The sequence below is a fragment of the Phyllobates terribilis genome, unplaced genomic scaffold (genome assembly GCF_046119375.1).
Source record: "Phyllobates terribilis strain yellow unplaced genomic scaffold, ASM4611937v1 Scaffold_8__6_contigs__length_399053987, whole genome shotgun sequence".
Taxonomy (NCBI): Eukaryota; Metazoa; Chordata; class Amphibia; order Anura; family Dendrobatidae; genus Phyllobates; species Phyllobates terribilis.
In genome coordinates this window covers 134422171-134450111 of record NW_027362768.1, presented here as the reverse complement: position 1 = coordinate 134450111, position 27941 = coordinate 134422171, and the positions used below count along the sequence as shown (strand labels likewise).

The 27941-nt window shown below is 43.1% G+C and overlaps 1 protein-coding gene across 5 annotated transcripts in view; it reads left to right on the top strand.

Annotated features, from left to right (window-relative positions):
• Positions 1–27710, top strand: part of RALGPS2 (Ral GEF with PH domain and SH3 binding motif 2) — a 145100-nt gene extending 117390 nt beyond the window's left edge. For 2 of the 5 annotated variants that reach the window (XM_073643337.1, XM_073643339.1), the window contains exons 9-20: positions 243–380; positions 663–753; positions 8830–8897; positions 11130–11265; positions 11410–11567; positions 12759–12813; positions 13917–13994; positions 21472–21577; positions 22693–22785; positions 26222–26327; positions 27139–27230; positions 27324–27710. In XM_073643337.1, the coding sequence (XP_073499438.1) occupies positions 243–380; positions 663–753; positions 8830–8897; positions 11130–11265; positions 11410–11567; positions 12759–12813; positions 13917–13994; positions 21472–21577; positions 22693–22785; positions 26222–26327; positions 27139–27230; positions 27324–27353 (1151 nt within the window). In that variant the 3' untranslated portion in view covers positions 27354–27710. The remainder of the gene's footprint in view (positions 1–242; positions 381–662; positions 754–8829; positions 8898–11129; positions 11266–11409; positions 11568–12758; positions 12814–13916; positions 13995–21471; positions 21578–22692; positions 22786–26221; positions 26328–27138; positions 27231–27323) is intronic. The other 3 variants (XM_073643340.1, XM_073643341.1, XM_073643342.1) reach the window with 3 other exon arrangements.
• Positions 27711–27941: the final 231 nt, after the last annotated feature.

Genomic DNA, 27941 nt, shown 5'->3' with positions numbered 1-27941 from the left:
ACCATGAAGAGCTGTAAATATGGTACATCATAGTCAAATGCATGGTACCAACCAAAGTAATGTGGGATTCCGCGTGCCCGCCTAGCCGACGCGCGTTTCACACAGTGTGCTTCATCAGGGGTTACCTTTCCTTTACATATATGGAATATTATCAAATAAAGGAAACCTTATATTAGCAGTGTAATATGACTGACCTATCTTATGACACTCTTGTTAAAATTCTCTCCCCTCTATTATGGCAGGTATTTACCTCTCAGATCTCACGTACATAGATTCTGCATATCCATCTACCGGCAGCATCCTTGAGAATGAGCAAAGATCCAATCTGATGAATAACATCCTGAGGATAATCTCTGACCTGCAGCAGTCCTGTGAATATGGTAAGATTGCATCAGAGATGGGTTTATGTGTAGATTTGGCATAAGGCAATGTTGGAGAGCCCCCGACCCCCCATAATAGTGAAAACTATGACTGACAACAATTCAGTGCAGAGGATGCAAGATTTTACCTATGGCACAATGAGCTCGGCTATGAGACTTTCCCATGGTCCTTTCTTGCCCATTCTCTCTCAGCACTCATTCTATCTTGGCAAACCATGATAAAGGCTGCACGGGCATAAGCAGGTAACCCAAACACTGCATGATTTCTTTTTTTCTTCGCAGACATCCCCTTGTTGCCGCATGTCCAGAAATATCTAAACTCCATGCGCTACATAGAAGAACTTCAAAAATTTGTAGAAGACGATAATTATAAGTAAGTTTGCTGCTCCACTCTTTACTTCTACTTCTCACTTCTTTCTTCTTACAACTATCTTAGAGTTGCTTTTCAGAATAATCCGTCCTGTCTGTGTACATGAAGAATAACACTGTCTGGCCATTATGACTCGTTTCCTGCATTTTTCACCAGGCTCCAACTCTTAGAGGTTGTTCACTACCGTCATCAATGTCTGATTGGTCGGGGTCCGGAACCCCAGCCATTCAGCCGTCATCTGTGTCAGCGACCGCCAGTCGGGAATAGTCACTTGCTGAGGTGCTCCGTCTTCTAATAGTGGCCGCGCAGGGTACTGCACATCTAGCGGGTGTGCAGTACCCTGCCTCGGCCACTATCAGAAGGCTGCCAGCTCTGCAAGTGAGTATTTCCGGCTGGCGGCCGCCGACACCGATGACTGCTGATCGGCAGGGGTGCCAGGTGTCGGACCCCGACCAATCAGACATTGATGAACTATCCGAAGGATAGATCATCAATCAAAAAGTAGTGGACAACCTCTTTGTCAGTGGTCTCTGAGCTAGTATGTATGGACTAGCTGCTATGATTTTTCCCCACACACTATAGACATAAAGGAGATCCTGCTCTCCTGTCTCTATGTAGCACATGCTCATAAGCAGCCGTAGCAGACAGTGTAGCTGTGAATCCAGCTCTGGGATGAAATAATAAAACAGGTTGGTAAAGGGCCGCTGTTTGAAATGCAGTTCCTGCTGGCAGAACCAAGTGATTTTATGGCTTTTTTTTGTTTTGCTGCACATGTGGAAATAATGAAGAAACATAGGAGGAGAGGCAAATGTCAGCAGCACACAGGAGTTGGGGGGGTGGAAGCAGCAATCTGCTGGGAGATCTGCACGGTCATATGCTGTGATGTAGGACCACAGGGTTCAGTCAATGAAATGTTGGAAAAATGTAGGCATGGGGCAGTAAAAGTGAGACTGAAGGCATATATGCGTTATAAACTCATATAGGTGCTGGAGCTTCCAACCAAACGTTGCATTCTAGGTTGAAGCTCTTTAACTATAGAAAACTTTTACCCTGTACCAATCACACCAATCTTCAATTAACTATTTACAGAACTACAAAGTATTCCACACATGTGTAATTTTGTGAATATTATCAGACTTTTTAATTTATTTAGCAGATTTTCTGTATTTCAAAACGACTCCTAAGCTTAGTCAAACTTTAATCACAATGATTAATCTGAGCCCGTGTAGGAGACTAGTCGTAAAATATGGTTTCCCAGCTGTGTAGTTAAAGGTTATAGGCTTTTTTTTTTTCTTTTTCCTTTACCATGGCAGAGGTAGATTGCAACCAGGCTTCCAGCGTGCTAGACATGGAGGTTGTTATGCAATCACATGACTGCTTTTCCTGCCGCTGAATACAGATGTTTTTGTCTGGAGCGAGCGTACATGACGGCACATTTTGTCGTCTTGTGTAGTATTAACAATCCAGCAGAAATACTTGGTACTATTGGATCTGTCTTTAAAGGGCTCTTATCTTTTATGGGTAAAATTGCAAAGTGCTTTTTTTTTTTAAAACTGTGCAAATTACTTGTTCTGAAAAATCCTCTTCTTAAAGCCCCCGTCTCACATAGCGATATCGCTGCTGAGTCACGGTTTTGGTGACTCACCAGCGACCTCACCAGCGATGTCGCTGTGTGTGACACTTTGCAACGATCAGGCCCCTGCTGTGAGGTCGCTGATCGTTGCAAAGTGTCCTGGACCATTTTTTGGTCGTTAGCCTCCCGCTGGCCAGCACACATCGCTGTGTGTGACCAGCGGGACCAACGATCTGGCTGGTAACTATGGTAAACATCGGGTTACTAGGGGCACGCGCGCACTTAGTAACCCGCTGTTTACCATGGATACCACTCTGCTACGGTGCACGGAGGCTCCCGCGCACCGTAGCAGAGTGGTATCCATGGTAAACAGCGGGTTACTAGGGGCACACGCGCGCTTAGTAACCCGATGTTTACCATAGTTACCAGCCTGCTCCTGCTTGCAGCAGGCTGGTAACGGGAGCAGGACATCGTGGAACGATTCTTTCCACGATATCGCTGCTCCCCTGATCGCTGGTGAGCCTGCCTGTTTGACAGCTCACCAGCGATGTATTAGCGATGCAGCAACGATCCCTGACAGGTCGTATCGTTGTCGGGATCGCTGCTGCATCGCTTAGTGTGACGGGGCCCTAAGAATGGAAGGATTTGTTTTGTTTACTACTCATCGCTTAGGTTACTGGACACAGACGGTCCCAGAGGCAAGTAGCGCACTACTAACAAGTGCTTTTCCATAGGGCTTGTAAGCACTGCTCTGCAGTTGGCCAAATATCTGGACCCGACCAGTTCCAGGGCAAAGTTGTCTTCATCCGCATCCGAGGGTGCATAGTTCGAGCCAGCTGCAAAACAATACTGCTGGTCTGATCTGTCTCCAGCAGGAGCACCCAATAGCCTTAGAAAGCAGGAGGCTTGGGGGAGCAGTGCACTCCTGCTCAACAAGATGATTCAAGCCCTTTTAAACACTTGGCTTTAGACCTAATTGCTGATCATTTCCGACATGTGGTTAAAATCCCATTATGACGCAGAGCTGGACAGTGGAGCACATAATTATCTATAATGTAACGCTACAAGCGTCCCTCTGTCTGAAGCCTCTATACACTGCGCAAGCGCGACACGCCTGCGCAGTCTGGCTCTAGACAGAAGCACGCATGGAGCGGTTACGGGTAAGAGAAGTGTATGGCGCCGGAGATCGCGGTATGCGTAGACACTGAACGCATACCTCGTTCTCCGGTGCCATACTTGCATACTTACCTGACTGGGAGGAGCATTGCCGCGGCGCCTCTCTTCTCGCCGGAGACCGGGGCAGGAGTGAAGGCGTTGGAATCGGCGCATGCGCATAGCGCTATCCGGCGCCATTTTACTGAAAACACATTTGCAGTGTGTCTTCAGAAAAATGGCGCCGGACAGTGTGGTATGGGCACAAATGTACTCCGGCGCCGCACTCCTCCTCCGGCAGAACAGGACACCAACACTGGAGCACAGGGAAGAAAAGTGAGTATAAGTGTTTTGTTTTGTTTTTTTGTATGTGTGCAGCGTAAAAGGGATGAGGGGGCCACACATACCAGGATTGGGTGGGTGGGTGAGGGGGCCACACATACCAGGATTGGGGGGGTGAGGGGGGGGCCACACATACCAGGATTGGGGGGGGGGGGGGGGTTGAGGGGGCCACACATACCAGGATTGGGGGGGTGAGGAGGGGTAACTGCGCATGCCAGGATGAGAGATGGGGCGCCATGCGTGCCAGGATGAGAGATGGGGCGCCATGCGTGCCAGGATGAGAGATGGGGCGCCATGCGTGCCAGGATGAGAGATGGGGCGCCATGCGTGCCAGGATGAGAGATGGGGCGCCATGCGTGCCAGGATTGGGGGGTGAGGGGCGCCATGTGTGCCAGGATGGAGGAACAGGATTGGGGAGCACAAATACCAGGATGGAGGCAGCACATACCAGCATGGGAGACCATATACCAATAAAAATGCTTGCCTCCCGGGCGTAGAACGGGCTCAATAGTTAGTCACAATATAGCTGTATAAGAGACCGTTCCACAGATTGGCACTTTTCCATTGACAGTTGGGTCACTTTCAGACCTCAAGCATGACTAAAGGGCACAGTAGAAAACCACAGAAAAGTTTGGCTGCCTCTGACTTCATATATAAGATGTAGCATATTAAATTGGATGTGATGAGTGAAAGTGCTCTGTGCTCGGGTATGTATCAAGTATCGCGGGTTCTTAAGTGACATTTTCGAGTCACGCAGCCACAAAACATGCAGGGATTGCCCCTGTATGTCAGGCAATCCCTGTATTTTGTGTCTACTAACAGCTGCGAAACATGCGGCCACGGGGTCTCGAACATGTCACTCAAGCACCAGCGATACTCTGTATATACTCGAGCACTTTCGGCAAAGTGTAGTAATGAGCACTTGCGCTCATCACTAGATGTGATACTACAGAGCATGGTTTCTACAAGAAATATCTTTAACTTGCCATGCCGCGGAGATTTCTTGCAGCTCTGCTGTTTGCACGAGACATAAGGATGTCTACCAGCGCCGAGATATAATACTAGCATAAATGCCTCCATACAGAGTGTCTGCAACTAAACCAGTCCCCGTCAGTAAGTGCATATTCGCGGAGCCCACGGCCGTGCTACACAATTCCCCATCAACTCAATTTCATAAAATGCTGTTTACAGGAACCATGTACGATACAAAAGCTCGCATTATCTTTCAGCCTTCCATCTCATAGACGCGCTGCCAGACCAAAGCTATTTCTGAGTTTTATAACACAGAGCACAGCAGACATTTCTGATTTTGAAAGCAATTGTAAACAGCTGGCGGGAAACGAAAAATGTGATTCTACTCTATAAAGCGAGAATGGGAAGGAAGGGGAACGTTGTGCAAATAACGAGCAGAATGGGGTGCAACCAAGTGTTAGTGAATAGCGAAGAGGTGGCATCGTATGCACAGGTCGGCAGGGCACAATGGCGCTATGAGATTGGCGTATCATGTGCATCTAGAATCCGGAAAATTAAAATCTGTCCCTGATGCTAGCTGGCACACATTCAGTTACTGTCTGTCGTTTCCTCCAACTTTTATCTACTTTTTTCCCTTCTAAGGCCGGTTTCACACATCCGTGGTTCGCTGTTCTAGTAAAGGCCTATATGAGGCTATTGAGTTTGGTATAAGATCACGCAACAGGTTCAGAAATTAGTTCACACATGGACGTGTGATTTGAGCCTAAAGTATATGGATCCTTCTGTGGGTCACTTCATTGCATGCATTTTTTGGATAAAATTAAGCCTGATCATTCTTATTTTTGTTTTTCTGAGTTCCTTTCAGCTGATTTATTACTACATGAAAGTTGAGTTGATCTCTCATGCAGTCATAAATCATCCAAGCAGATCTCCCAAGACTAGATAAGTTACAAACACTCCATTTAGAACGAGCTCACTGATGGATTCTCCTTTAACTCCTTCGGCCAGCATTAGACAGTGCAACGGCCAAGGCTATAGAAGGCATATAGTGTAAAATTTTTGATGAAACCAAACTGCAGGAAAAAAAAGCTGAAAAAAAAATTGCATAAATAATTTTCTTACTTTTGAGTCCTACTGAAAAGTACAGTGCTTTAGTATATTCCTGGGAGACGCTGCATCACACACAAAATAGGCCAAAGACCTAAGATATTTCAAAAGTCTATTGGGGATAGTGTGTGAATAGGGACATAGATATAATAGGGTCTGGGGTTGCAATCGCACCCGGGCCCTGGAGACGAGGGAAGCCCAAAACGTCTCTTTGCCCCCATATAAAAATGCTATTAAAGACCTGCAATAGTTGGGGGCCCTATTGGAGATTTTGCATTGCAGCGCATGCGCTTCAAGTTGCATCACTTCAAAGCAAAATGCAAAACATCTCAAGCTTCCCCTGTGAGATATCCTGGTACATCGCAGATAAATGATGGTCTGGCATTAGGAGATCATGGGAGCCTTGTTGGGTAATGTGATCAATTGTTGCATCCAGCCAACACTCTATTAATTCCAGGTGAGAGAAGCGCAGTTCTTCCTTTCTGCACACGTCTCGCCCGCTCACTTTACGCCCGCCTTTTGGACTTATTACACAATCACTTGGTTGATGTGAGAACAGACTGATGAATTATCCTTAAGAAAACATTAAGCTAAATGAAACCTTTCTGTTCTCCTGAGCGCTCTAGGACACACTGCTTTCTAAACAATCGTCTCTTTAATAATGATGTAACATCGCCGGAGAAAGCTGCAAAGATCTCCTGGATCTAAGCCCCGCAGTCACGTCACCGTTACACGGGCGCAGGCAAATTCGATGAAGCAAGTCTGGTATTTTAGTTTGGCCTCTAAGATCCTAAAATTCCTTTCTTGTTCCAGGTACATATTTTGTAATCCTGATACTAAGATGATAAATTTTAGGAGTCCAGCTTGAGTTAAGCTGGACTCCAAAAAATGTTCATTTGAAAATAATGTGCAAAAAAAAGGATTATACAGCCATTCCTACATGGTGTTTCAAAGGAAGTACACCAGCCTGATCAGGTCTAATATCTGCTTGCTAATGTAAACAGTCTTTTAAAGAAGAATTGCAGCAGCTATTGTGTATTCTGTTATTTCGCAGGAGCCAGAACCATAAATGGGCCCGTACACCTTAGATGGCTGTCAGCAGCTTGTTTGGCTGACTGCCCTCTCTTCTGACTCCTGCACACTCATACATACTCTGTTTGGCCAATTGTGCAATTGTTTTTTCAATGGGGAGAGTGGAGTAAGCAGCTGCCAGAGACCGCTGGTGGCGCCTTATCTCCGGGGAGAACAAAAAGATGGACAATTGAATTTAAGCTGCCTGGTTCTTATCTCCCACCACGTCCTCGGTTAGTGGAAGAGTTAGGAGATCCCAATGCACATTAGGTGGTCATCTGGTCCTGCTAAAATGGGGACGTCCGTCAGCCTTTAAAGTAATATGTATTGGGGCCTCGACTACAGTATATACACACAGCTGCTGAAGAACGTCTTTGTAATTACAAAGGGATCATTTAATGTCAGTTAAGGCCCCAATACACATTAGTTAACTATTGGTGCACAATCGTTCTGCCGATTGCTATTTTCCCTCATGTCCCAGCACGCTTGCCTCAGCCGAGCGTTCATGTTCTCCGAGAGATGCATGACAGGACTCCTCTGGCAGCGACTTATCAGAAGTATCAGCCATTGAAAGTCAACTGGTTGGATCCTTTTCTTCCCCAAAGTTATCTGTTGGGAAAAGTTGGGTGACCCCCATACACATTAGACTGTTGGCCGATATCGGGGGCTGGTTCGGGCGACTTGAGTTAGTGAAGCAATTCGCGATTAATCTCTTGAGTAGTTTCTGTGCTCTCGCCTCTGCTGCCGCCAGCTAAAAGAAAAGGTCTTGGAAGGAATGTGGATGGGAAATATTTGAGACGGAATATGCAAAGCGTTGAAGTGCCGGCGTTAATGAAGGCAGTAGAAGATACAGAGGGTAGCTTGTTTTATTTCCCGGTTACCATTGACTTCTTGCCTTAATTGCATAGTCAATAAATCATTCAAATAAATTCCAAAGAGCCTCTTCTGTGTTGTAGATGGAGGTGCCACCGCCGGTGGTGGACTTAGTTTTAAAGACCCGTCTTGTACTTTGCTTGGGTCCAGACGGATATAACTCATTTTAAGAGCCTCTACGAGGGGGGTCCTGGACAATTCTGCATAATCGGTTTACCCTCAGTATGGTTTCTTATACCTTAGAGACTTCCACCTGCGCTCATGCTTATATGGGGAAAATCCACTGCTTATTACAGTAGCGGCAGAGTGGATAAGATCTCATCCACAGGCTATCAAAAAAAATCAGGGAAATTGACCTGTGTGGATTTTAAACCCACAACATGCTTGGGTTGAAGACCACTGCAGATCCACGTGAAAATCCACATCCAGCACTTGAAGATTTTGATGGAGCTTTTCAGGAAATTTCACAGTGGAAAATTGGCCCCTTTAGCCGTAATCTTGGGCCACATTCACCCCATGGGGCTCCGGTTTCTCCTTTATGGGACACTTGGGCTGATCCTACATAAGTGACTCCTGTGCCGGATATCAATATTATGCCGTTACTTCTCCGCTTGTTTTGCTTTCACTGATGTATACGTGGGTGATGTACAGCTTAGACTGAGGTAATGCACTTCATGTTTCCATCCTCTCCTGTAATTCTGTTTTTCTCAGAATTCTTTGTTCTGTACCAATTTTATGTTGAAAGAAAACAGAAACCATAAAGTTTTTCTTTTTATCACTGATAAACAACGGGACTATTCCCTGGTAATTGCTCTCAGCCGCACACATTCACTGTCTTGAAACAGTCAATATGGTTTCTTCAGTTTTGCTCACAGTTTACATTTCCAGGGCTGGGAACATAAACTTTCCAGAAGCGCGGAGTTGCTAGAACATATGGTTGTTTGTGTGATGTATCTCCTCCTCATGTTATATGATCACCTTCCCTGTAGATTATCTTTGAAGATTGAGCCTGGGACCAGCACCCCCCGCACGGCAGCATCTCGGGAGGATTTAGTAGGTACGTCTTCCTACCTTTCATTTTGTCTTTATAATTCGAATTTATTTTTTAAATACAATTATGAAGTTTTGATTTTTTTTTTCACTGCCATCAAATAACCTGTTCTGCGGTAGTTAACCTTTTAACAGCCAAGCTTCTTGGATAATCACCAAGCAAAAAAAAGCAAAAACATTTTTTTTTTCTTCATCTCCGCATTTAAAGAGCCAGATATATAGTGGTGTGAAAGTGTTTCCCCTTTCCTGAGTTCTTATTCTTTTGCATGTTTGTCACACTTAAATGTTTCAGATGGCAAAAACAAATTTTAATATTAGACAAAAATAACACAAGTAACTACAAAATGCAGTTTTTAAATGAAGGTCTTTATTAAGGGAAAAAGAAATCCAAACCTACAGGGCCCTGTGTGAAAATGTGATTGCCCCACCCTCTTTTAAAACATAAATTAACTGTGGTTTATCACATCTTTGGGAAGCGGAGTTCAATTTCCCTAGCCGCACACAGGCCTGATTACTGCCACACCTGTTCTCAATCAAGAAATCACTTAAATAGGACCTGCCTGACAATGTGAAGTAGACCAGAAGATACTGAAAAGCTAGACATTATGTTGCGATCCAAAGAAATTCAGGAACAAATGAGAAACAAAGTAATTGAGAGCGATAAGTGTGGAAAAGGTTATAAAGCCATTTCTAAAGCTTTGGGACTCCAGAGAACCACAGTGAGAACCATTATCCATAAATGGTGAAAACATGGAACAGTGGTGAACCTTCCCAGGAGTGGCCGACTGACCAAAATTACCCCAAGAGCGCAGCAACGACTCATCCAAGAGGTCACAAAAGACCCCACAACAACATCCAAAGAACTGCAGGCCTCACTTAAGGTCAGTGTTAATGACTCCACCATAAGAAAGAGACTGGGCAAAAAATGGCATGCATGGCAGAGTTACAAGACAAAAACCACTGCTGAGCAAAAAGGACATAAAGTCTCGTCTCAGTTTTGCCAGAAAACATCTTGATGATCGCTAAGACTTGTGGGATAATACTCTGTGGACTGACGAGACAAAAGTTGAACTTTTTGGAAGGTATATGTCCCATTACATCTGGCGTAGAAGTAACACAGCATTTCAGAAAAGGAACATCATGCCAACAGTTAAACGGATGGTAGGGTGACGATCCGAGGCTGTTTTGCTGCTTCAGGACCTGGAAGATTTGCTGTGGTAAATGGAACCATGAATTCTGCGGTCTACCAAAAAATCCTGAAGGAGAATGTCCGGCCATCTGTTTGTGACCTCAAGCTGAATTGCACTTGGGTTATGCAGCAGGACAATGATCCAAAACACATCAGCAAGTCCACCTCTGAATGGCTTAAGAAAAACAAAATTAAGACTTTGGAGTGGCCTAGTCAAAGTCCTGACCTTAATCCGATTGAGATGCTGTAGTATGACCTTAAAAAGGCAGTTGATGCTCGGAAACCCTCCAATGTGGCTGAATTGCAGCAATTTTGCAAAGATGAGTGGCCAAAATTCACCCAGAGCAATGTAAAGACTCACTGCCTGTTATCGCAAACGTTGATTGCCGTTGTTGCTGCTAAGGGTGGCCCAACCAGTTATTTGGTTTAGGGGGCAATCACTTTTTCAAACAGGACTCTGTAGGTTTGGATTTCCTTTTCCCTTAATAATAAAGACCTTCATTTAAAAACTGCATTTTGTGATTACTTGTGTTATCTTTGTCTAATATTTAAATTTGTTTTGTGATCTGAAACATTTAAGTGTGACAAACATGCAAAAGAATAAGAAATCAGCATGTCCGATTTTTGGGCTGGCAATTGTTTCGCTCTCGGAAATAACCCACCACCTGACATGCCTGGCAGCAGCGCTGTCGTAGAGAACACAGGAGCCTTTGCCAAATTAGTGCTCCTGTGTATGGGAGAGCTGACCGCCATCTCGTGTGTGGCAGCTTTTCGGATGGCTGTTTCATCTGTTGGGGAGATGCAGGAGGCCCCCGTAAACTACAGATGACTAGGTATCCCACCGAAATATAACTTCATACTAATGGATGTGGGGTTCTTAGGCAAATGTAACAAGAGTAAATGTATGGCAGCTGATATAATCCGTGCTGTTACTCCGCAATGTCTGCTGGCAGGTGCACATGGATCCCGGGGCTTTATTTTAGTCTTTACTGCAACACCTTATGCAAGTTTTATTAGTGGATGATTCCATTTCTTCTTTCCTACTTTCAGGTTCTGAAGTTGGAGCTTCACCTCAAAGTTCTCGCAAAAGCATTCCAGTAGGAGGAGTGCTGCTGCCCCCAACACCGCCGTCCCCCCGAAATCTTATCCCACACGGTCACCGCAAATGTCACAGTTTGGGTTACAAGTAAGTATATTAAGGCTCGTACCGCAAACAGGATGTATGGCCGACGTGGGTTGATGTCTAAAGTAGAGAATAAATTCCTTCATCTTCACGAAACTTCTGAATTCACTGAATATAAATAAATCCGATTTCATGTTCAATTTTAAGCTTCATCCACAAAATGAACACAGCCGAGTTTAAAAGTGCAACATTCCCAAATGCCGGACCGCGCCACCTGCTAGACGACAGCGTCATGGAGCAGCATACACCGTCAAGAGGGCAGGCGGAGAGCTCCACACTGTCAAGTGGGATATCCATAGGTAAGTGTAAGTATCGGAAAGGGTTACAAGCGCATTATCTTCATGGGAGTGGTCACTGTCTGTCTTTACATGAAGTTTTATTAATAATGCAATAGCTAAAAAAACATGAAAAGAGCTTTTACAGTCCTAAAACATGATCACAAAACGCGTTGCTTTTTTCCTTTCATGGTCTTTCTATTGTTTTGCGTGCCTTTGAAATTTTAACCATATTATAATAAATATTTGGGATTTTATTTCGAGGAGATGGAACAAATCCCTTTCTTGCTAACGTGTAGCGCTTTAATGAACACTTTCTGAATAATCTGCATTTAACGCGGCACTGAACTACTTCACTTTTACCTGTTATGAAATTTGGTAATTCTAGTAAATCGCTGAGAATATAAAGTCAGAAAGAAAGAATTGTAAGTGAATCCCAGCCTTATCTGTAGTAATAACAGCCTGTTCGGTCATCGCACCACTCAAAAAAGATGGAAAAAGCAAGATAACAAGGCTCGGAGAATTCCTGAATTTTTTGTGTGTTGCCTATGGGCATTTACATTTCTGAATAAAAGCTTCTTAGAACAATCAGAGGTACTATGGTATATGTGTGCACCTTTGAATAATCACATGTATGTAAAATGCAGCATCCAATAATACAGAAAGTTTGATGATCCTTATCCAACGCTTGTTTCAGCAAAGCACAGCTGCATTGAGCGGCATTTCACGCAGCATTTCACATACCAAAGAGCAGAAACTAAGCTGAAAAACAAAGGCTCAGCTTCATCATTTCTCTTTTTTTAATCTTTTTTTAGTAACCGTTTAAGATTTTTGCCATTTTGATTTCTGCATCAAATTCATTTTGGCTTTTACCCCAGTTTTAAACTAGTTTTTCAGTCCTCATCATTTTTTGGGTATACTTGACAACGTGTTCATGGTTCTCCTTATCCAGATGTTTTCGGCTAATCCATCATTTGCAACTTTTCTAAGATTTGCAAAACTTTTGCGCAATGAAACACCAGTACCCTAGTAGAATGCAAAAAATGGTCTAAGCAGATGACACAAAAGTTGATGTTTGATCTCTGCATAGTTTTGTTTGTGGATCTTTTTGCGCTCTTGGAGCGTTCTTCACAATTAGGACTTGTGCTCAGATATTTTATACTGCCTCTTAATGTATTCCAGCTCCACTGATTTCTGAACTTTTTCTTCTTTTTATTTTAGGGAGCAGTGATGGATCTGAGCTCAGTGAAGACATGTCATGGCCGGCATTTGAAAGGTAAGATGACATGTACATAATTCCTTTTCATTTGCTCACATTTATCAGACAGATGCTAAAATAGTGTCTTACAGTTAGTCAATGAAGGCTGCTCATAATACAACCCAAAACAGATACCTTCTGAAATGTTACTGTTTAAGGCATAACAATTAAGAGATGTTTAGTCATGAACTCCACGTTTTATGGCATCTCTGAGGAAAGCGCTGTGATCTATGACTACAGTTTAGCTACAGTGCCTACAGGGAGTCAGAGGTAGTCTGAGATACACCTCCTGTCTCATCATTGGTTCAGGCTGCTGCTGACTCCTCCCTACTTCAGCTTGGCCTGTTCAGATTGGCTGATGTGTAATGACATAAGCCCATCTGAGGATTAGCAGGAAGTCAGAAGGATTTAGAGCAGATCACCTAAGCCCCAGTGACACAAAAATTATCAGGTTTTTGCCTCCTATTAGTAGTTAGTTGCTGGGAAAGTCACGCTTTAGCTCTGTACTCTATCACCGGCAGTCCCTAGACCATCAACAGAGCAGTTGTGAGCATTCAGGACCATCAGTCCATGCAAGTAGGGCATTCCAGAGCCCCGATCTCAGGATTGGTGGGAGTCGCGGAGGGGAACTCCATGATTAGAATGTTTTCACCTATCCTATAGATAGCTGATAACTTGTAATTATGGTACCACCCCTTTTAAATCCAATTTAGAAAGGAAATCTTTACAGAGTGGTGCAAAATTTAAGCCTCTGTTTTTCTGGGTTAGTTTTTGAAACTGAACACAAAGTTCTACATGCAGGACCGTAATGGGCACTATACTCGCCCCATAATCAATAGGGGCCCCCTCTGCTTGTTTGCATAAGTAATGCAACAGATCATATATCCTGTTTGTCTGTTAACAATGCAGAATGTCTGAAGACATGTGAGAAAAGCCTGACTTAGGTCACCGCTTTAAATTGTAGGCAACATGTTGCTTTTGGTTCCCTTTTTAATGCCAGTGACGTGTATTTTTGTTAATATTGTACTGAGCCTATCGGCCTGTGCGCTGCCTGTTCTATATTTTCTCTCTGTGATATTAGATTGTAAGTAACAATGATAATCTGTAATGGAATCCAACAGGAACAGGTTGTACCATTCTCTGGGTCCAATGACAAGAGGGGCATGGAATGGCTACCGGGGCCCATTGAAGGCCAGCAGGTATAACTACTGCACTCTGGTGATGGGGTGTGCCACCGGCTGATTAGTTTGCCTTCTCTCTCGGGTGCTGGGTGCTCCTCTTCTGCTTTCAGAGCTTTTCTTTTTGGCGTTTGTGCTCCTCTTTGAACCTGCAGTTTGCTTATGTATTTTTTATTCCAGGTGAATAACTTTCAATCAAACAAAATAATTTTACTATTTTCTAAATATCCATTTCTGGATAAATACACCCTCCGATTGATACAGAGGAGGCTTCGCTTTCAGAAATAAAAGAAAGCCGATTCAGAGTGCCACATAATCTTCTAGATGTAGAGGTGGAAAAATCGTGTATGGACAAGAGGAACAGCCTCAGTTATTTGTGGGTTTGTTTCTCTAGACAAACAGAATAAAATTTGTCCAGTTAGAGAAAAAATAAAAAAAAATCCCTTTATGTTTTCTCTATTTTCTTATGTTTTTATATGTTAGTAGCCTCCATTATAGCCTGAGCATCAACATTTCCTAGCTGGAGGCCTTTTCCTGTCCCTTTTACACTACAAGTTCCAGCAACCTTTGCCTCGCTCCCGCTCTTACAGTACCCATCATTTTGTTTTCTTCAGTGCAGCAGTCCCCATGTCATGTAATAATGTGCCCCCCCTCCCGCACCCAACACAATAACACACTCCCACCTTCTATGTATGAAAAGGTGGAGAACAAACTTGTCCCAATCCAATCTCCCTGTATCTTTCCCAGCAACAAAATCACCAGTCACCATCACATCCCTTGCTCCCTCCTACACCTCATACTTCTTCCAGCATGACATTACCAGCTCCTATCAGACCTTCTCCCCCTATAAAACTCCCCATACACTATAGGTGGCTGTGATTCGGCCAGAATCTATCTTGCCAGCTTCTCCAATACACTGGAGCGCTTAGCTTGCCGAGCGCTGCTCCCTTCTCGGAGAATGATGTCGGTATGGCGGCTTATCTCAGAGAACAAAAGGATTTGCGGTCCGAAATCCAAAATGATGTTGGAACCTTATCTCCCCCAACATCACCTGTTAGCGGAGAGTTGGGAGGCTCCAACGTCCATTTAGCTGGCAACTGAACCGGTGTCGATATGGGCCGCTTTTGGCCTGAACCGGTGTCGATATGGGCCGCTTTTGGCCTGAACCGGTGTCGATATGGGCCGCTTTTGGCCTGAACCGGTGTCGATATGGGCCGCTTTTGGCCTGAACCGGTGTCGATATGGGCCGCTTTTGGCCTGAACCGGTGTCGATATGGGCCGCTTTTGGCCTGAACCGGTGTCGATATGGGCCGCTTTTGGCCTGAACCTTCCTATTACCAAGTATCTTAAAGCTCCCATATGTATTAGATGACCTGAATAATCCTTTGTGTCTGCAGCTATAGCTCTCAACTCCCCCATACACAAATGTTCGGTTCGGCCAAGTGCTTGTGTTTTCTTAGAGCTGCTACCAGACCGTCTAGCAGCGGTTGATCACCTCCCCAATCAAAACTATCGGCAGTCCAAAATAGAAGAGGCAGGATCCTTCTCTTCCCCAGCGTGATCTGTCTGGGGAGTGTCTGAAGCCCCCCATAACCCAGTAGACTGCTGATCCCACCGATATCGACAGGTTCAGCAATCATTAGTCTATTTATTGGGGGCCTTTTAGAAAGTTTGGCAGAAGTCATCCATAGCCCCTTTTCACCTTATGCGAGTCCGAATACAGAGGGGAGTGGGATAAGCAAGGACGACAAAAGATGACGACTAAAATTGAAGGAAGAATTGAAAATTTTAAGTGAAATGTGCATTATTCAATAAACTGACATTTTGCACAATTTTTTTTTTTCGAAGGCTGAGAAAACCTGTAAGCAACATTTATATTCTAAAAAGCGTCAGAAGATGGGAATGTATTTTCTACCTAGTGACCACTTTAAGTCACGATTGCTTCTTTTTATTGATCACTTGTCCCTCATACACAAGTACTGGGTGGTTTAACCAATTTTATTTAAATGCATAATATGCAAACATGGGGGACAGCAGTGTGAATCTGGGGGAGGCAGACTGTTCTGTGAGATGAAAATGTGAGCTGATTTATATTAGTTTAAGAATGACTCCATAAGAATTAAGGCCTTACCCGCTTTAGGAAACTAGGTTATTGCTGTCAATGTGCTGTAATACTTGCTTTTTCACCGATATTTTACAATTTAAATGTTTTTTAAAAAAATGTAAAATATTTTGCTTCACGGTTTCTGTACCGATGTGAAATGTACAAATGTTTGATATTTAAAAAATAACATATTAGAAGTTTTGGTTGTTGGGGTCCATAGTGCAGAGACGCCCTATTGGCTACTAGATGGAAGGGTCAGAAGTGCCTATGACCTATGACTAGCTGGATCCGTCCGTCATTGCTGGAGGAGAGCAGCACTAGGCTGCGCACTTCACTATTATAGTGATCGGTGAGGGGTTCAGCACCAAAACCTCCATCCATCAGAACTTCTCATACAGTAGTGTTCAAAATAATAGCAGTCCTATATGACTAACCAGATTAATCACTGTTTCTAGTATGTTATTTTACCACATGTCAAAAAATTTACCAGTTGTGCAGTATATTCTTAGAAAACCACCAGTCTCAGCATTCATGATCTGCATGTTTTTGAGTCTGTGTATTTGAATAATTAATTGAAAGGGGGTGTGTTGAATATAATAGCAGTGTGGAGTTCAATTAGTGAGGTCAATCATTATGTGAAGAAACAGGTGTGAATCAGGTGACCCTTATTTTAGGGTGAAGCCAGCACATGTTGTACATGCATTTCTCCTTGAAAGCCTGAGAAATATGGGTCGCTCGAGACATTGTTCAGAAGAACAGCGTACTTTGATTAAAAAGTTCACTGCAGAGGGTAAAACTTATAAAGAAGTGCAGCCAATGATAGGCTGTTCAGCTAAAATGATCTCTAATGCTTTAAAATGGAAAGCAAAACCAGAGAGACGTGGAAGAAAACGGAGGACTACCATTCGAATGGATCGAAGAAGAGCCAGAATGGCAAAGGCTCAATCAATGATCAACTCCAGGATGATCAAAGACAGTCTCAAGTTACCGTTGAGGACTGTGACAGTTAGAGGACGCCTGTGTGAAGCTAATCTCTTAGCAAGAAGTCACCGCAAAGTCCCACTGATAAAAAAAAAAAAAAAGAGATGTACTGAAGCAGATACAATTTGCCAAAGAACACATCAACTGACCTAAAGAGGAATGGAGAAACATTTTGTGGACTGATGAAAGTAAAATTGTTCTTTTTGGGTCCAAGGGCCGCAGACAGTTTGTCAGACGACCCCCCAAACTCTGCATTAAAGCCACAGTACACTCTGAAGACAGTGAAGCGTGGTGTAAGCATTATGGTATGGGCATGTTTCTTTTACTATGGTGCCGGACCCATTTACCGCATACCAGGGATCATGGACCAGTTTGTATATATTAAAATACTTGAAGAGGTCATGTTGCCTTACGCTGAAGAGGATATGCCCTTGAAATGGGTGTTTCAACAAGACAGCGACCCTAAACACACCAGTAAATGAGCAAAATCTTGGTTCCAGTCCAACAAAATTGAGGTTATGGAGTGGCCAGCCCAATCCCCGGACCTTAACTGATAGAACACTTGTGGGGTTTCTGAGGCAAAGCCAACAAATGCCAAAAAAGTGTGGGATGTAGTCCAAACATCCTGGGCTGGAATAACAGGTGACAGGTGCCAGAAGTTGGTTGACTCTATGCAACATAGATGTGAAGCAGTTCTAAAAAAAAAAATTGTGGTTCTACGACTAAATATTAGGTTAGTGGTTCACAAGAATGCTAAATCCTCAAAAAAAAAGTTCATATTGTGAGTTTGTAAAGACAAATGCAGACACTGACATTTTTTTGAACAGCCCAATTTCATTTTTTGTTTTCTGTAAACTAGTTAAAACTATATACATTTCTCCATGTTCTGACTTAGAAAACAGTGTGCAATGTTCCCAATGCAGGAAATAAAAACTGGTATAAAGATTTTGTGCTTAACTCATGTTTTTGAACACACTGCTATTATTTTGAACACTACTGTATGTGTCTTCATGAGTTAGATTTGTCAAGAGTTTTTCTATTAATTCTGACTTCCAATATTCTGTTGGTTCCACCTAGAAACAGTGGTTTAGCTAATCTCTAATGTCTCTTAATGGAGAGGGGGTGATTTAAAGAGGGTTCAGTGTTTGCTCTTGTGATCCCACCACTGGGACACATCTGAGAGCTGGGGTTGACTATCCAGTCCCATAGGCGTTGGAGAGGCAACATGCACGCTTGTCCGCTGCTCCGTTCAAGTGCCTCTGCGCTGCGGATTGAGAGAGGCTCAGGACCCCCATTTTAGTGATGGGTGTGGGTCCCTCATTAATGTAACAGCATTAGAGCAGTTGTGTGTATTTACAGGGGAGATGTCTCTAAGATGTCAGTGCTCGTTCCTTTGTAGGAGGCCGCATGTCCTGCTCTCTATGCGCAAACTCAGGATTTCATCCCGTACTCGGAGCTGCGTTCAGCTGCGCAGTTCCAGGCAAGTTTTATCCAGTGCACGATATCCACCTTTATTAACCAGGACCGTGACAAGTTGTGCATTGTGGGTTCATTGGTAACATCAACTAAAATGTGAATTTCCTTAACCCTTAAGAGCATCTCCATCCATAACATCCAACACCCCTTAGTCAGTCCATGGCTTGTCCTCTTCTGTCCAGTTATTAGTGATGCGGCAGAGGAACACCATCACCGAGAGATGGCAGAACCGCATGGGGAAGCGGACATGCACTTTTTGGAGTGGAATGAGCTAACCGCACTCGTAGCTTTGTGTGATTTTAGATGCCATATGGTCACAGTGAATTTTCCCTAAGGGCTCATGCAGACGACAGTTTTAATCAGATGAGTGCTATCCGAGGTTTTGACTAATATCACTTGTACTCTTGTTGTATGGGGCTGTGCACATATCCATTTTATCTTCGGTCCATGGAAAAGAATTGCAGCATGCACGATATGCCTCCAAGAATTTGCTGGCACTTGCCCATTCATGTCTCAAGGTCCACAAAATAAATCTGACCGCACTCGTATGACATCGGAGTATGGTCCAGTTTTCACCGACAGACAGAATAGAGAAAAAACTTTTTTTCAATTCACTTCCGAGAAACTGAGCACACGCTGACCACCTTACAGACCGACGCCGCTCCACCGCAAGTCTGTTAGCACCAAAAAACGGCAGGAGAGGGATGGTCATGTGACCACTGATTGATTGGCACGTGAAGGCTGCAGCCAAACATTTTCTTCTGCTCAGGCGGAATGTGAAGGCTGCAGCCAGTCAGCAGTCATGTGTTGCCCCTCTTCTGCCGGAATTTGATGCCAAGAGATCAGCAGCGGACACAGAACAAAGTATGGAAGGGGCAGGAGTGGAGAGACTGGCTGTATGGCATCTTATTGGCAATGGTCCATGGCAATAAAGTATGCAAATTAGCTCTCCCCCTGAAGGAAAGTAACCTAGCTCACTAGTGCCACCTAATGGATGTAGCAAGTGGTGTGTCACAGTGCCCTAAAACTTTACATAGTTACATAGTTTATAAGGCTGAAAAAAGACAAGCGTCCATCCAGTTCAGCCTATTTCTTGTGCACTGCAGCTATTCCGCAGCGTTGATCCAGGGGAAGGCAAAAAAAAACATGCGGTATAGGCCAATTTACATCATTGAGGAAAAATTCACTTCCCGACACCAATCTGGCAGTCAGATTAAATCCCTGGATTAATTAACTAAGCATAAGATGTAATTTTATTGTTCTCAAGAAAGGCGTCCAGGCCTCTCTTGAACTCATTAAGTGAGTTGGACATCACCACTTCCTTTCCCAGAGAGTTCCAGAGTCTCACGGCTCTGACCGTAAAGAATCCCCTTCTATGCTGGTGCAGGAACCTCCTTTCCTCCAGACGCATAGTGTGCCCCCTCGTCTTTGTCACCATCCTTGGTATAAACAGGTCATGGGAGAGATCTCTGTACTGCCCCCTGATGTATTTATACATGTTTATGAGGTCTCCCCTAAGCCTTCTCTTTTTCAACATCAATAGGCCTAATTTTGACAACCTCTCTGGGTATTCTAGTCCCTCCATTCCCTTTATTACCTTAGTCGCCCTCCTTTGTACCCTCTCTAGCTCCAATATGTCTTTCCTGAGCACCGGAGCCCAGAACTGTGCACAATATTCTAAGTGCGGCCTTACCAGCGCTTTATACAGAGGAAGAACAATGTTCTCATCATATGCCCCTATTCCTCTTCTGATGCATGCCATGACTCTATTTGCCTTCGCAGCTGCTGCCTGACACTGGGCACTCCAATTTAATTTGCTATTAACCAAGACGCCCAGGTCCTTCTCCATGTCAGATTTCCCCAACGGTTTCCCATTTAATATGTATGGGTGACTGCTGTTTTTCTTTCCCATGTGCATGACCTTACATTTATCGGCATTGAACCCCATTTGCCATTTTTTGGCCCAACTCCCCAATTTATCTAAATCCTCCTGTAGCTGTGCCCTATCCTCATCTGTATTAACTACTTTAAAAAGTTTAGTATCATCTGCAAATATTGCTATTTTACTATGCAACCCTTCCACTAGATCATTAATAAATATATTAAATAATATAGGGCCCAAGACAGACCCTTGAGGCACCCCGCTAGTAACCCTGACACACCCTGAACTGCTGTCTGTAGATGGGTATTTGGTTCGGCCAGTGCCCGTCTCTGGTCATGTTGCAAGACATGAGAAAGCGTCGGACATTGACTTGTAAGAGGTAGGTGCCTCCACTAGGTGGCGTTAGCGAGACTGAAAACAAAGAGAAAACGTTTTCTTTTTGTTTTTAACAATTTGACAGAAGAGGATAATTAAACGTGAATGTCCGGGTGACATTTTTTTTTTTTTTTCATGCTGAGATAATGTTAGTAATTTACATTCACATCCCCCCCCATTTAATGGAGTGATAGCACGCTGGGTCACATGATATCAGGTCTTCTCAATCCCCCTCCATACTGAACCTAATTAGAGGTGCACCATTATTATGGCAGTGTAACCTACCGCCATTTACAACTGGTGGGAACCTTTTAATAGTTGATCATATTTAATCCTTTCTGACATGAGATCAATTATTAAGATCCGATTTAGAGGGTTTGCATATAATTGGGTTAGGGGCGGCTTATACTGATGTCACGTGACCTGCGGCCAGGCGTCTGACCCCGCTATGATTGGGTTTGTGTTCGCGTGTGTTGTGCAGTGATCACCTGCGACACACATCAGATCCGCTGTCCGTTTGATGTCTGTCCCATGCAGATGCCTGACCTAGCAAGTTTCCTTTCCACCGGCTTCTGCTATTTTCCACATTAGCCATCTTGTCCTTGGAGCAGAAATCCGGTGACAACAATTTCTAGGGCCAAAGCCGCCTTCAATGGTAATTTGGTGTTTTCTCCTTGCAGTTCTGCAGACTCGACGGAGCTGGCGGTGCATTTGTATCCTGGAGCGGTGACCATACAGGGGGTGCTACGAAGGAAGACGTTATTAAAAGAAGGCAAAAAGCCAACAGTAAGACCCCCAGAATGAGATTGATTACCATATCCTTCACGTTCAGTACCCGCCGTCTCATAATGTTCCTCTAGTATCATGTTTGACACGATCCTCAACATTACATGTGCAGCACAGCGCCACCTACAGCTGGACGGCAAAATGGCATCATCAAACACCATTTCTACTGAAGCTTGCGCAAGAAAAAAAAAGTTTTTTTTGTCTCCATTTTCCACAACCAATAACTTTTTATTTCCTTTTTTTCAGTGATGGAGCTTTATAAGGGTTTGCTTTTTTGAGCTGTAGTTTGTATCTGTATAATAATTTTTAGGTATCTACATCCTTTTGATCACTTTTTATTGCATTTTTTTTTGATGTGGTGACCAAAAAATGGCAATTTTGGCATTTCCACTGTTTTCTTCTTTTGTGATGTTTTCCTCATGGGTTAAATAACTGGTGTTAGAGGCAGATGTTGGTTGTGTTATATCTGTGTGAAGCAGGCGCTGTTCCTGAGCCCGCTGAATACACCCACACATGCTCCCTGACGTAATAGTACTTCATGGAATGGGTTAAAACTGAAATATTTTTTGAGGATCTTCAAGCACCTATAAAATAACTAAAAAATAAACCCATATTCTGGCTGCAGATACTATTCAGAATAAAGAAGAGATCCATTTATTTACTAAACCCATAAACTGTGTGAAGGCAGGGTAAATTAAGAAAGTCAAGTGTAGCGACCCCTCACCCCGACGCATGTTTCACCACTAGCTTTTCCACGAGGCATGTATTTTTCAGGTACTTTATAATTGAGGATGTTTTAGTGTCCCCTTTGAGACATCATACCCTAACTCTATTTTATTGGTTTTAAGTATATAAATGGATCTCTTCTTTATTCTGGACAGTACCTGTAGCCAGAATATGGGTTTAATTAGTGATATGAAGTACCATTAATTTAATTATTTGGACATTTTGGTAATTTTAAAGAATAAAAATGTAGATTAATTGATGAGAACGTGTGAACTCAAGCATCCATGGGTCAGATGGCCTCCGGCATACGATGCTTTAGATCTGGTGTTATATTTTGGCCTGGAGAAATGCGATTTTTAGTTCTAACCTGTAGCATGTTGTCTTTGCAGGTTGCGTCCTGGACCAAATACTGGGCAGTATTGTGCGGCACGCAGCTCATCTACTATGCAGCAAAGTCACTGAAAGCCACAGAGAGGAAACATGTAAGTAAATGGTTAATCTAGTGGGGCCAGCGCTCTGTGATGTGGACAGGGGGCAGCACTGATACAACAACCCGACCATAGAGATGTTCTGGCATCAGCTCGCTGGCCCTAAATACACTCGCACACTCAGTACAACTGGGGGTCCATGTGTATGAGATATCCAACAGCCCTACAGACTCTGCTGTTGTGTAGAAAACAGCCTGTAATGTTTCCATGTCTATGACCTAGTTCACACTGGAATGTGTTTTGTGGCTGAGCAGGGATCCTGCACTCACTTTAGTAATCGCTCTTATTCCTTTGTTATGAACGATACATTTTTTGGTCTTGTCTGTTGTTAATAAAACCCGATCATGTGGAAACGTTCTGTGTCTGAGAACGAAGCACGGAGTGACGGCAGTGTTTAGAGAAATGATGATTAAAGGATGTGAAGGACACAACCATTGCCGAATGCGTGCGCGCATAATATTCTCTGATTGCTGGCAGTACTATCATAGATCATGAACAGTGCTGGAGGATGCATCCTGTTATCATACACTTGTATTTAAAAAAAAAAACATCCGTCGGGATCCTACTGTACATCCAGATAGAAAAAAGCTAAAATCTTCATTCATGCATATATGGTTGTATGAATACTCAAACACACGAAAACAAACTCCTGGCGAAAAGTATCAGTTTTATATAATTTTGTCATTACTTTTCTGTTTATATACTTTGTGTAAACTTTCTCACGTTACTGATTTCTTCCTTTACAGCAATCACCATGTATCATGTTCAGATTTCCTTGTCATGGTTGATATTCGGCCACAGTAAACCAGTCCATTAATATCTTTATTTAGTGCCCCCTGAAAAGCTTTGTTAATGGGACTTGTATATTATGAGCTTGACACGCAGAATTACACATGGCTGGCAAATCCTTCCCGTGGATTTACGAGAGATGACAATTATGCAGTTACATGATATAGGTGTGTTTATAGCTTGCAGGAATCCAATGCAATGCAAGCACAACATCTCCCTGCCCAGTGCAAGAAAAAAAGAGAAAATATATATATATACATACAGTTGTGCTCAAAAGTTTACATACCCCAGCAGAATTTTTCCTTTCTTGGCTTTGTTTCAGAGAATATGAATGATAACAAAAAAAACTTTTTCTCCACTCATGGTTATTGGTTGGGTGAAGCCATTTATTGTCAAACTACTGTGTTTTCTCTTTTTAAATCTTAATGACAACCAAAAACATCCAAATGACCCTGATCAAAAGTTCACATACCCTGGTGGTTTTGGCCTGATGCATAGAATTTGACACAAATGGGTTTGAATGGCTACTAAAGGTAACATCCTCACCTGTGACCTGTTTGCTTGTAGTTTAATTCCTTAAATTTTATCAATGCAGGCGCTCAAACTGTTTTCCATTACAATTTCCACAGCTTTGAAGTCTGCCTCTTACGCTTCGACAAACTTTTTTGCTCAAGTCTCTTTGGGTATTAATTTCTAGAAATGCATCTCTTATGTAATTTTTCAAATCAATGACACTTTTTGGTTTTCGACTATAAACTTTGCACTTGAGTACTCCCCAAAAATCCATTGGGGTCAAGTCTGGCGAACGTGCCGGCCAATCCATTTATTAGGAAATGTTTCAAGATACTCGCGGGCTGCTCTTGAATAATGTGGAGGGGTCCCATCTTGTTGGAAATAAAGGTCATTTGAATTAGGCTGTTGCTGTAACTGGGGAACAACTGAGCCAGTTTCACTTTACACCATGTTTGATAAATCTCCCCCTTCATAACCTTCTTACACTTTTATATATATATACACACACACACACACACACACACACACACACACACACACACACACACACACACACACATATACATACATACACACACACACACACACACACACACACACACACACACACACACACACACACACACACACACATATATACACACACACACATATACACACATATACACACACACACACACACACACACACATATACACACATATACACACACACACATATACACACACACATATATACACACACACACACATATACTAGATGGTGGCCCGATTCTGACGCATCGGGTATTCTAGAATATGTATGCGGCCCACCAGGCGCAATCAGCAGAGCGGAGTTTAAATTTGGCGCCAAAATCGCTGATTGGTCGCAGCTGGTGGCTGCGACCAATCAGCGAACCGTGTTGCTGAGTACTGGAGAGCGGCCTTTAAATTTGCCGCCCATATCGCTGATTGGTCGCGGCCGGCGGCTGCGACCAATCAGCGACTCGTGTTACTGAGAACGGGGAGTGGCGTTGATGTGCGGGTACTTTTGGTGTGAGCAGACGGGAGATGAACGGCTTGCGCCGGTCATCTCCCGGCTACATCGCTGCTGACTTCCATGTGGCTACCGTCGGGAGATCAGCGGGAGACAGACAGACAAAGACAATTATATATATAGATATATAATATATATAATATGTCTAATGTGGATGTAACTGTGCTGCGCCTCAAGTAGACCGCATGTAATTAAGCTTCTTCAGTATCTGTGCCACTTATTCTGCCAACCTAATTTTGAAGAGAACTAAAATTTACACATTCCCTGAATTCGGAATTTCTAAAATATAGCTCAACAGACTTCATCTTGATTTTTTATCATGTCAGGACATTTCCTTTTAAAGAGTGACCGTTTTTTTAACTTATTTCCTAAATCAATAGTACACAAACTTTGTAATGTATCTTATTAGAGAAATCTGCTTTGTTTTCCTCCTTCCTCTCAGTTCATGGGTAAAATCTGTATTCAGTATCCCATTATGTGGATAATGACAGTTTGTGATTGGAAAGTTCTATGGAGATGGGAGGGGAGGAGCTAGATGCAGACGCAGGAGTTCTCTTGTAATGTCAGAGTTCTATAAATCAATAAAGTAAAAGTACCATCCGTGACAATGTATATGTGTCTTATGTTGGTCTGTTCATGTCTGTTGTTTAATTTCAATTGAGCCTTCGGCCCTTTTATTAGGTAATACCAGTAAAAGTTATATTTTAAAACACATACCCTATACCTTGCTAGATTCCTAATGTCAGAGTTCTCCATAGAATGTTATGAGCACCCACTGTCATCTCCCATCTCCGTAATGGGAGAGTCTGTATTCACTGAAGATAGATTTTACCCTTGAATTCAGAATTTTGAGAGTGACTGATCAGTTCGTATAAAAAAAAAAAAAAAAAAAAAACAGATTAGTCTGAGATATATTATATTAGAAAGTTGCTTATTTTCATATGTATTATTGATGTCAGAAAAAAATTAAAACGCCTTTTTCAAGAATATCTTTCCCTGCACTTTTTACTTTAAACTGTGTGTCTGGATACACCTGCATCCTGGCTCATTGTTGTCCTTGACCTATTGTGCTTTTTTCTTTTTTTTTTTTCAGTTCAAGTCCACATCTACAAAAAACGTCTGTGTAGTGGGCTGGATGGCTATGATGATGGATGACCCTGAGCACCCTGACATTTTTCTACTTACAGACTCTGAGAAGGGTAAGTCTGTATTGAATCTTTGCTCCATTACCAGATTTCGCAATACTAACTGTATGCATTAATAGACTGGTGTAATTACTTTGAAAACCTATGTAGAAATAATTGTTTAATTCTGATAAAACTAGCATTGTACGAGTCCACGCTCTTTTTGGTATTAGGCGCAGAAACCTAAAAATACAAATACAGCCATTCTGAAATGCATTTTCAAAGGAAGTACACCAGCAACACCAGGTCTAAGATCTATTAAATGAATGCATTTAATTTTGTGGAATCTGGTGATGGATCTTTTTTTCATTTTAAATTTCCATGTCATAGACGGGTCAGGGGTGCCATGTTCAAAGAAAAATACATCATAAGGGTATAGGGCATTGAGAGCAACTCTGCATCCCAAATTCAGCAGGACTGGGCATATTATCTCATGTATGGGGGATGTGGGGGTTCGGCGGGGTGAGGATGCTAAGTTAACGCTAAATCCTTTTTATTCTCCGAGAAGACATGCAAATTAGCTCTTAACCAAAAGGAAAGGAAACTCACTAGGTGGTAGCTGCCCTATAAGTCAACGAGACCAACGTATGATGTTCCAGGGGGGATACTGGCACCTGGTCAGTGCAGGGAAGGGTTTGGCCGGCTGATTGAGATACCCTTGACACAGCTTTGGTGTCAGCTTTTTACTCTTCTCTCCCCAATGGAAATATGAGTGCGCGCACTCGGCCAGCCTGGAGGGATGACTGATAGCTGAAAGTGTATGAGCAACTTAAGGGGGAAAAAAAGTACTGTATATATCTATCATATTGTTCCTTTTGTACCACAGGAAACTCTTACAAATTCCAAGCAGGGAACCGCGTGAACGCCATGTTGTGGTTTAAGCATCTAAGTGCAGCCTGCCAGAGTAACCGGCAACAGGTGATAAAGTCGGGGGTGGTCTTGTACTGCACTTTGTTTGCCTACCATAACTCAGCACACGCGTAATATCACTTTTTGTCCTTGTCTGAACAGGTCCCTACCAACCTGATGACATTTGAGTGATCCAGTGTTTTACCCGGGAACGAGTCTCATCTTCCTGTGCATCAGACTTCAGGGGAAGGAGGACGATCACAAGGCTTCTCCTGCCGCTCTGTGGGCAGCAGCACCTTAAAGCAATGAACAAAACAGATCCAATTTTTTTTTTAGCACTGACAGCGAAGAGGGAGAGGAGAGCTTTACTCTTTGCACCACCATGTCCGTTAACGCCCCCAGCGCTGGGCTAAGGCGCACTCCTGCAATTTCAGACAGGGTCAGCCATGGACCTCATGTTGAGATAGCCTATGTACATATATTTAGGTTTTTTGTTTTTTTTTCTTGTTCACGGAACCAATCTGTGGAAACCACTGCCTTAAAGACAAACTAACAAAAAAAAAAACAAGTGAGTGTTGAAATGTAACACCAAATAGTGTGTGCGCGAGTCTGCCTGGATTCACAGGAGTGTGTTCACTGTAGTCATTTGTGACTGTTATTTTTTAGATTTTATCATTTGTCAAATTCACTGGCTATGGGGAAGGGAGCGATGGACCTTCTTTGGGGTTGTTTCTGTATTTTTTTACCTGTACATAAAAACTCACATTGGGTTTTCTCTTG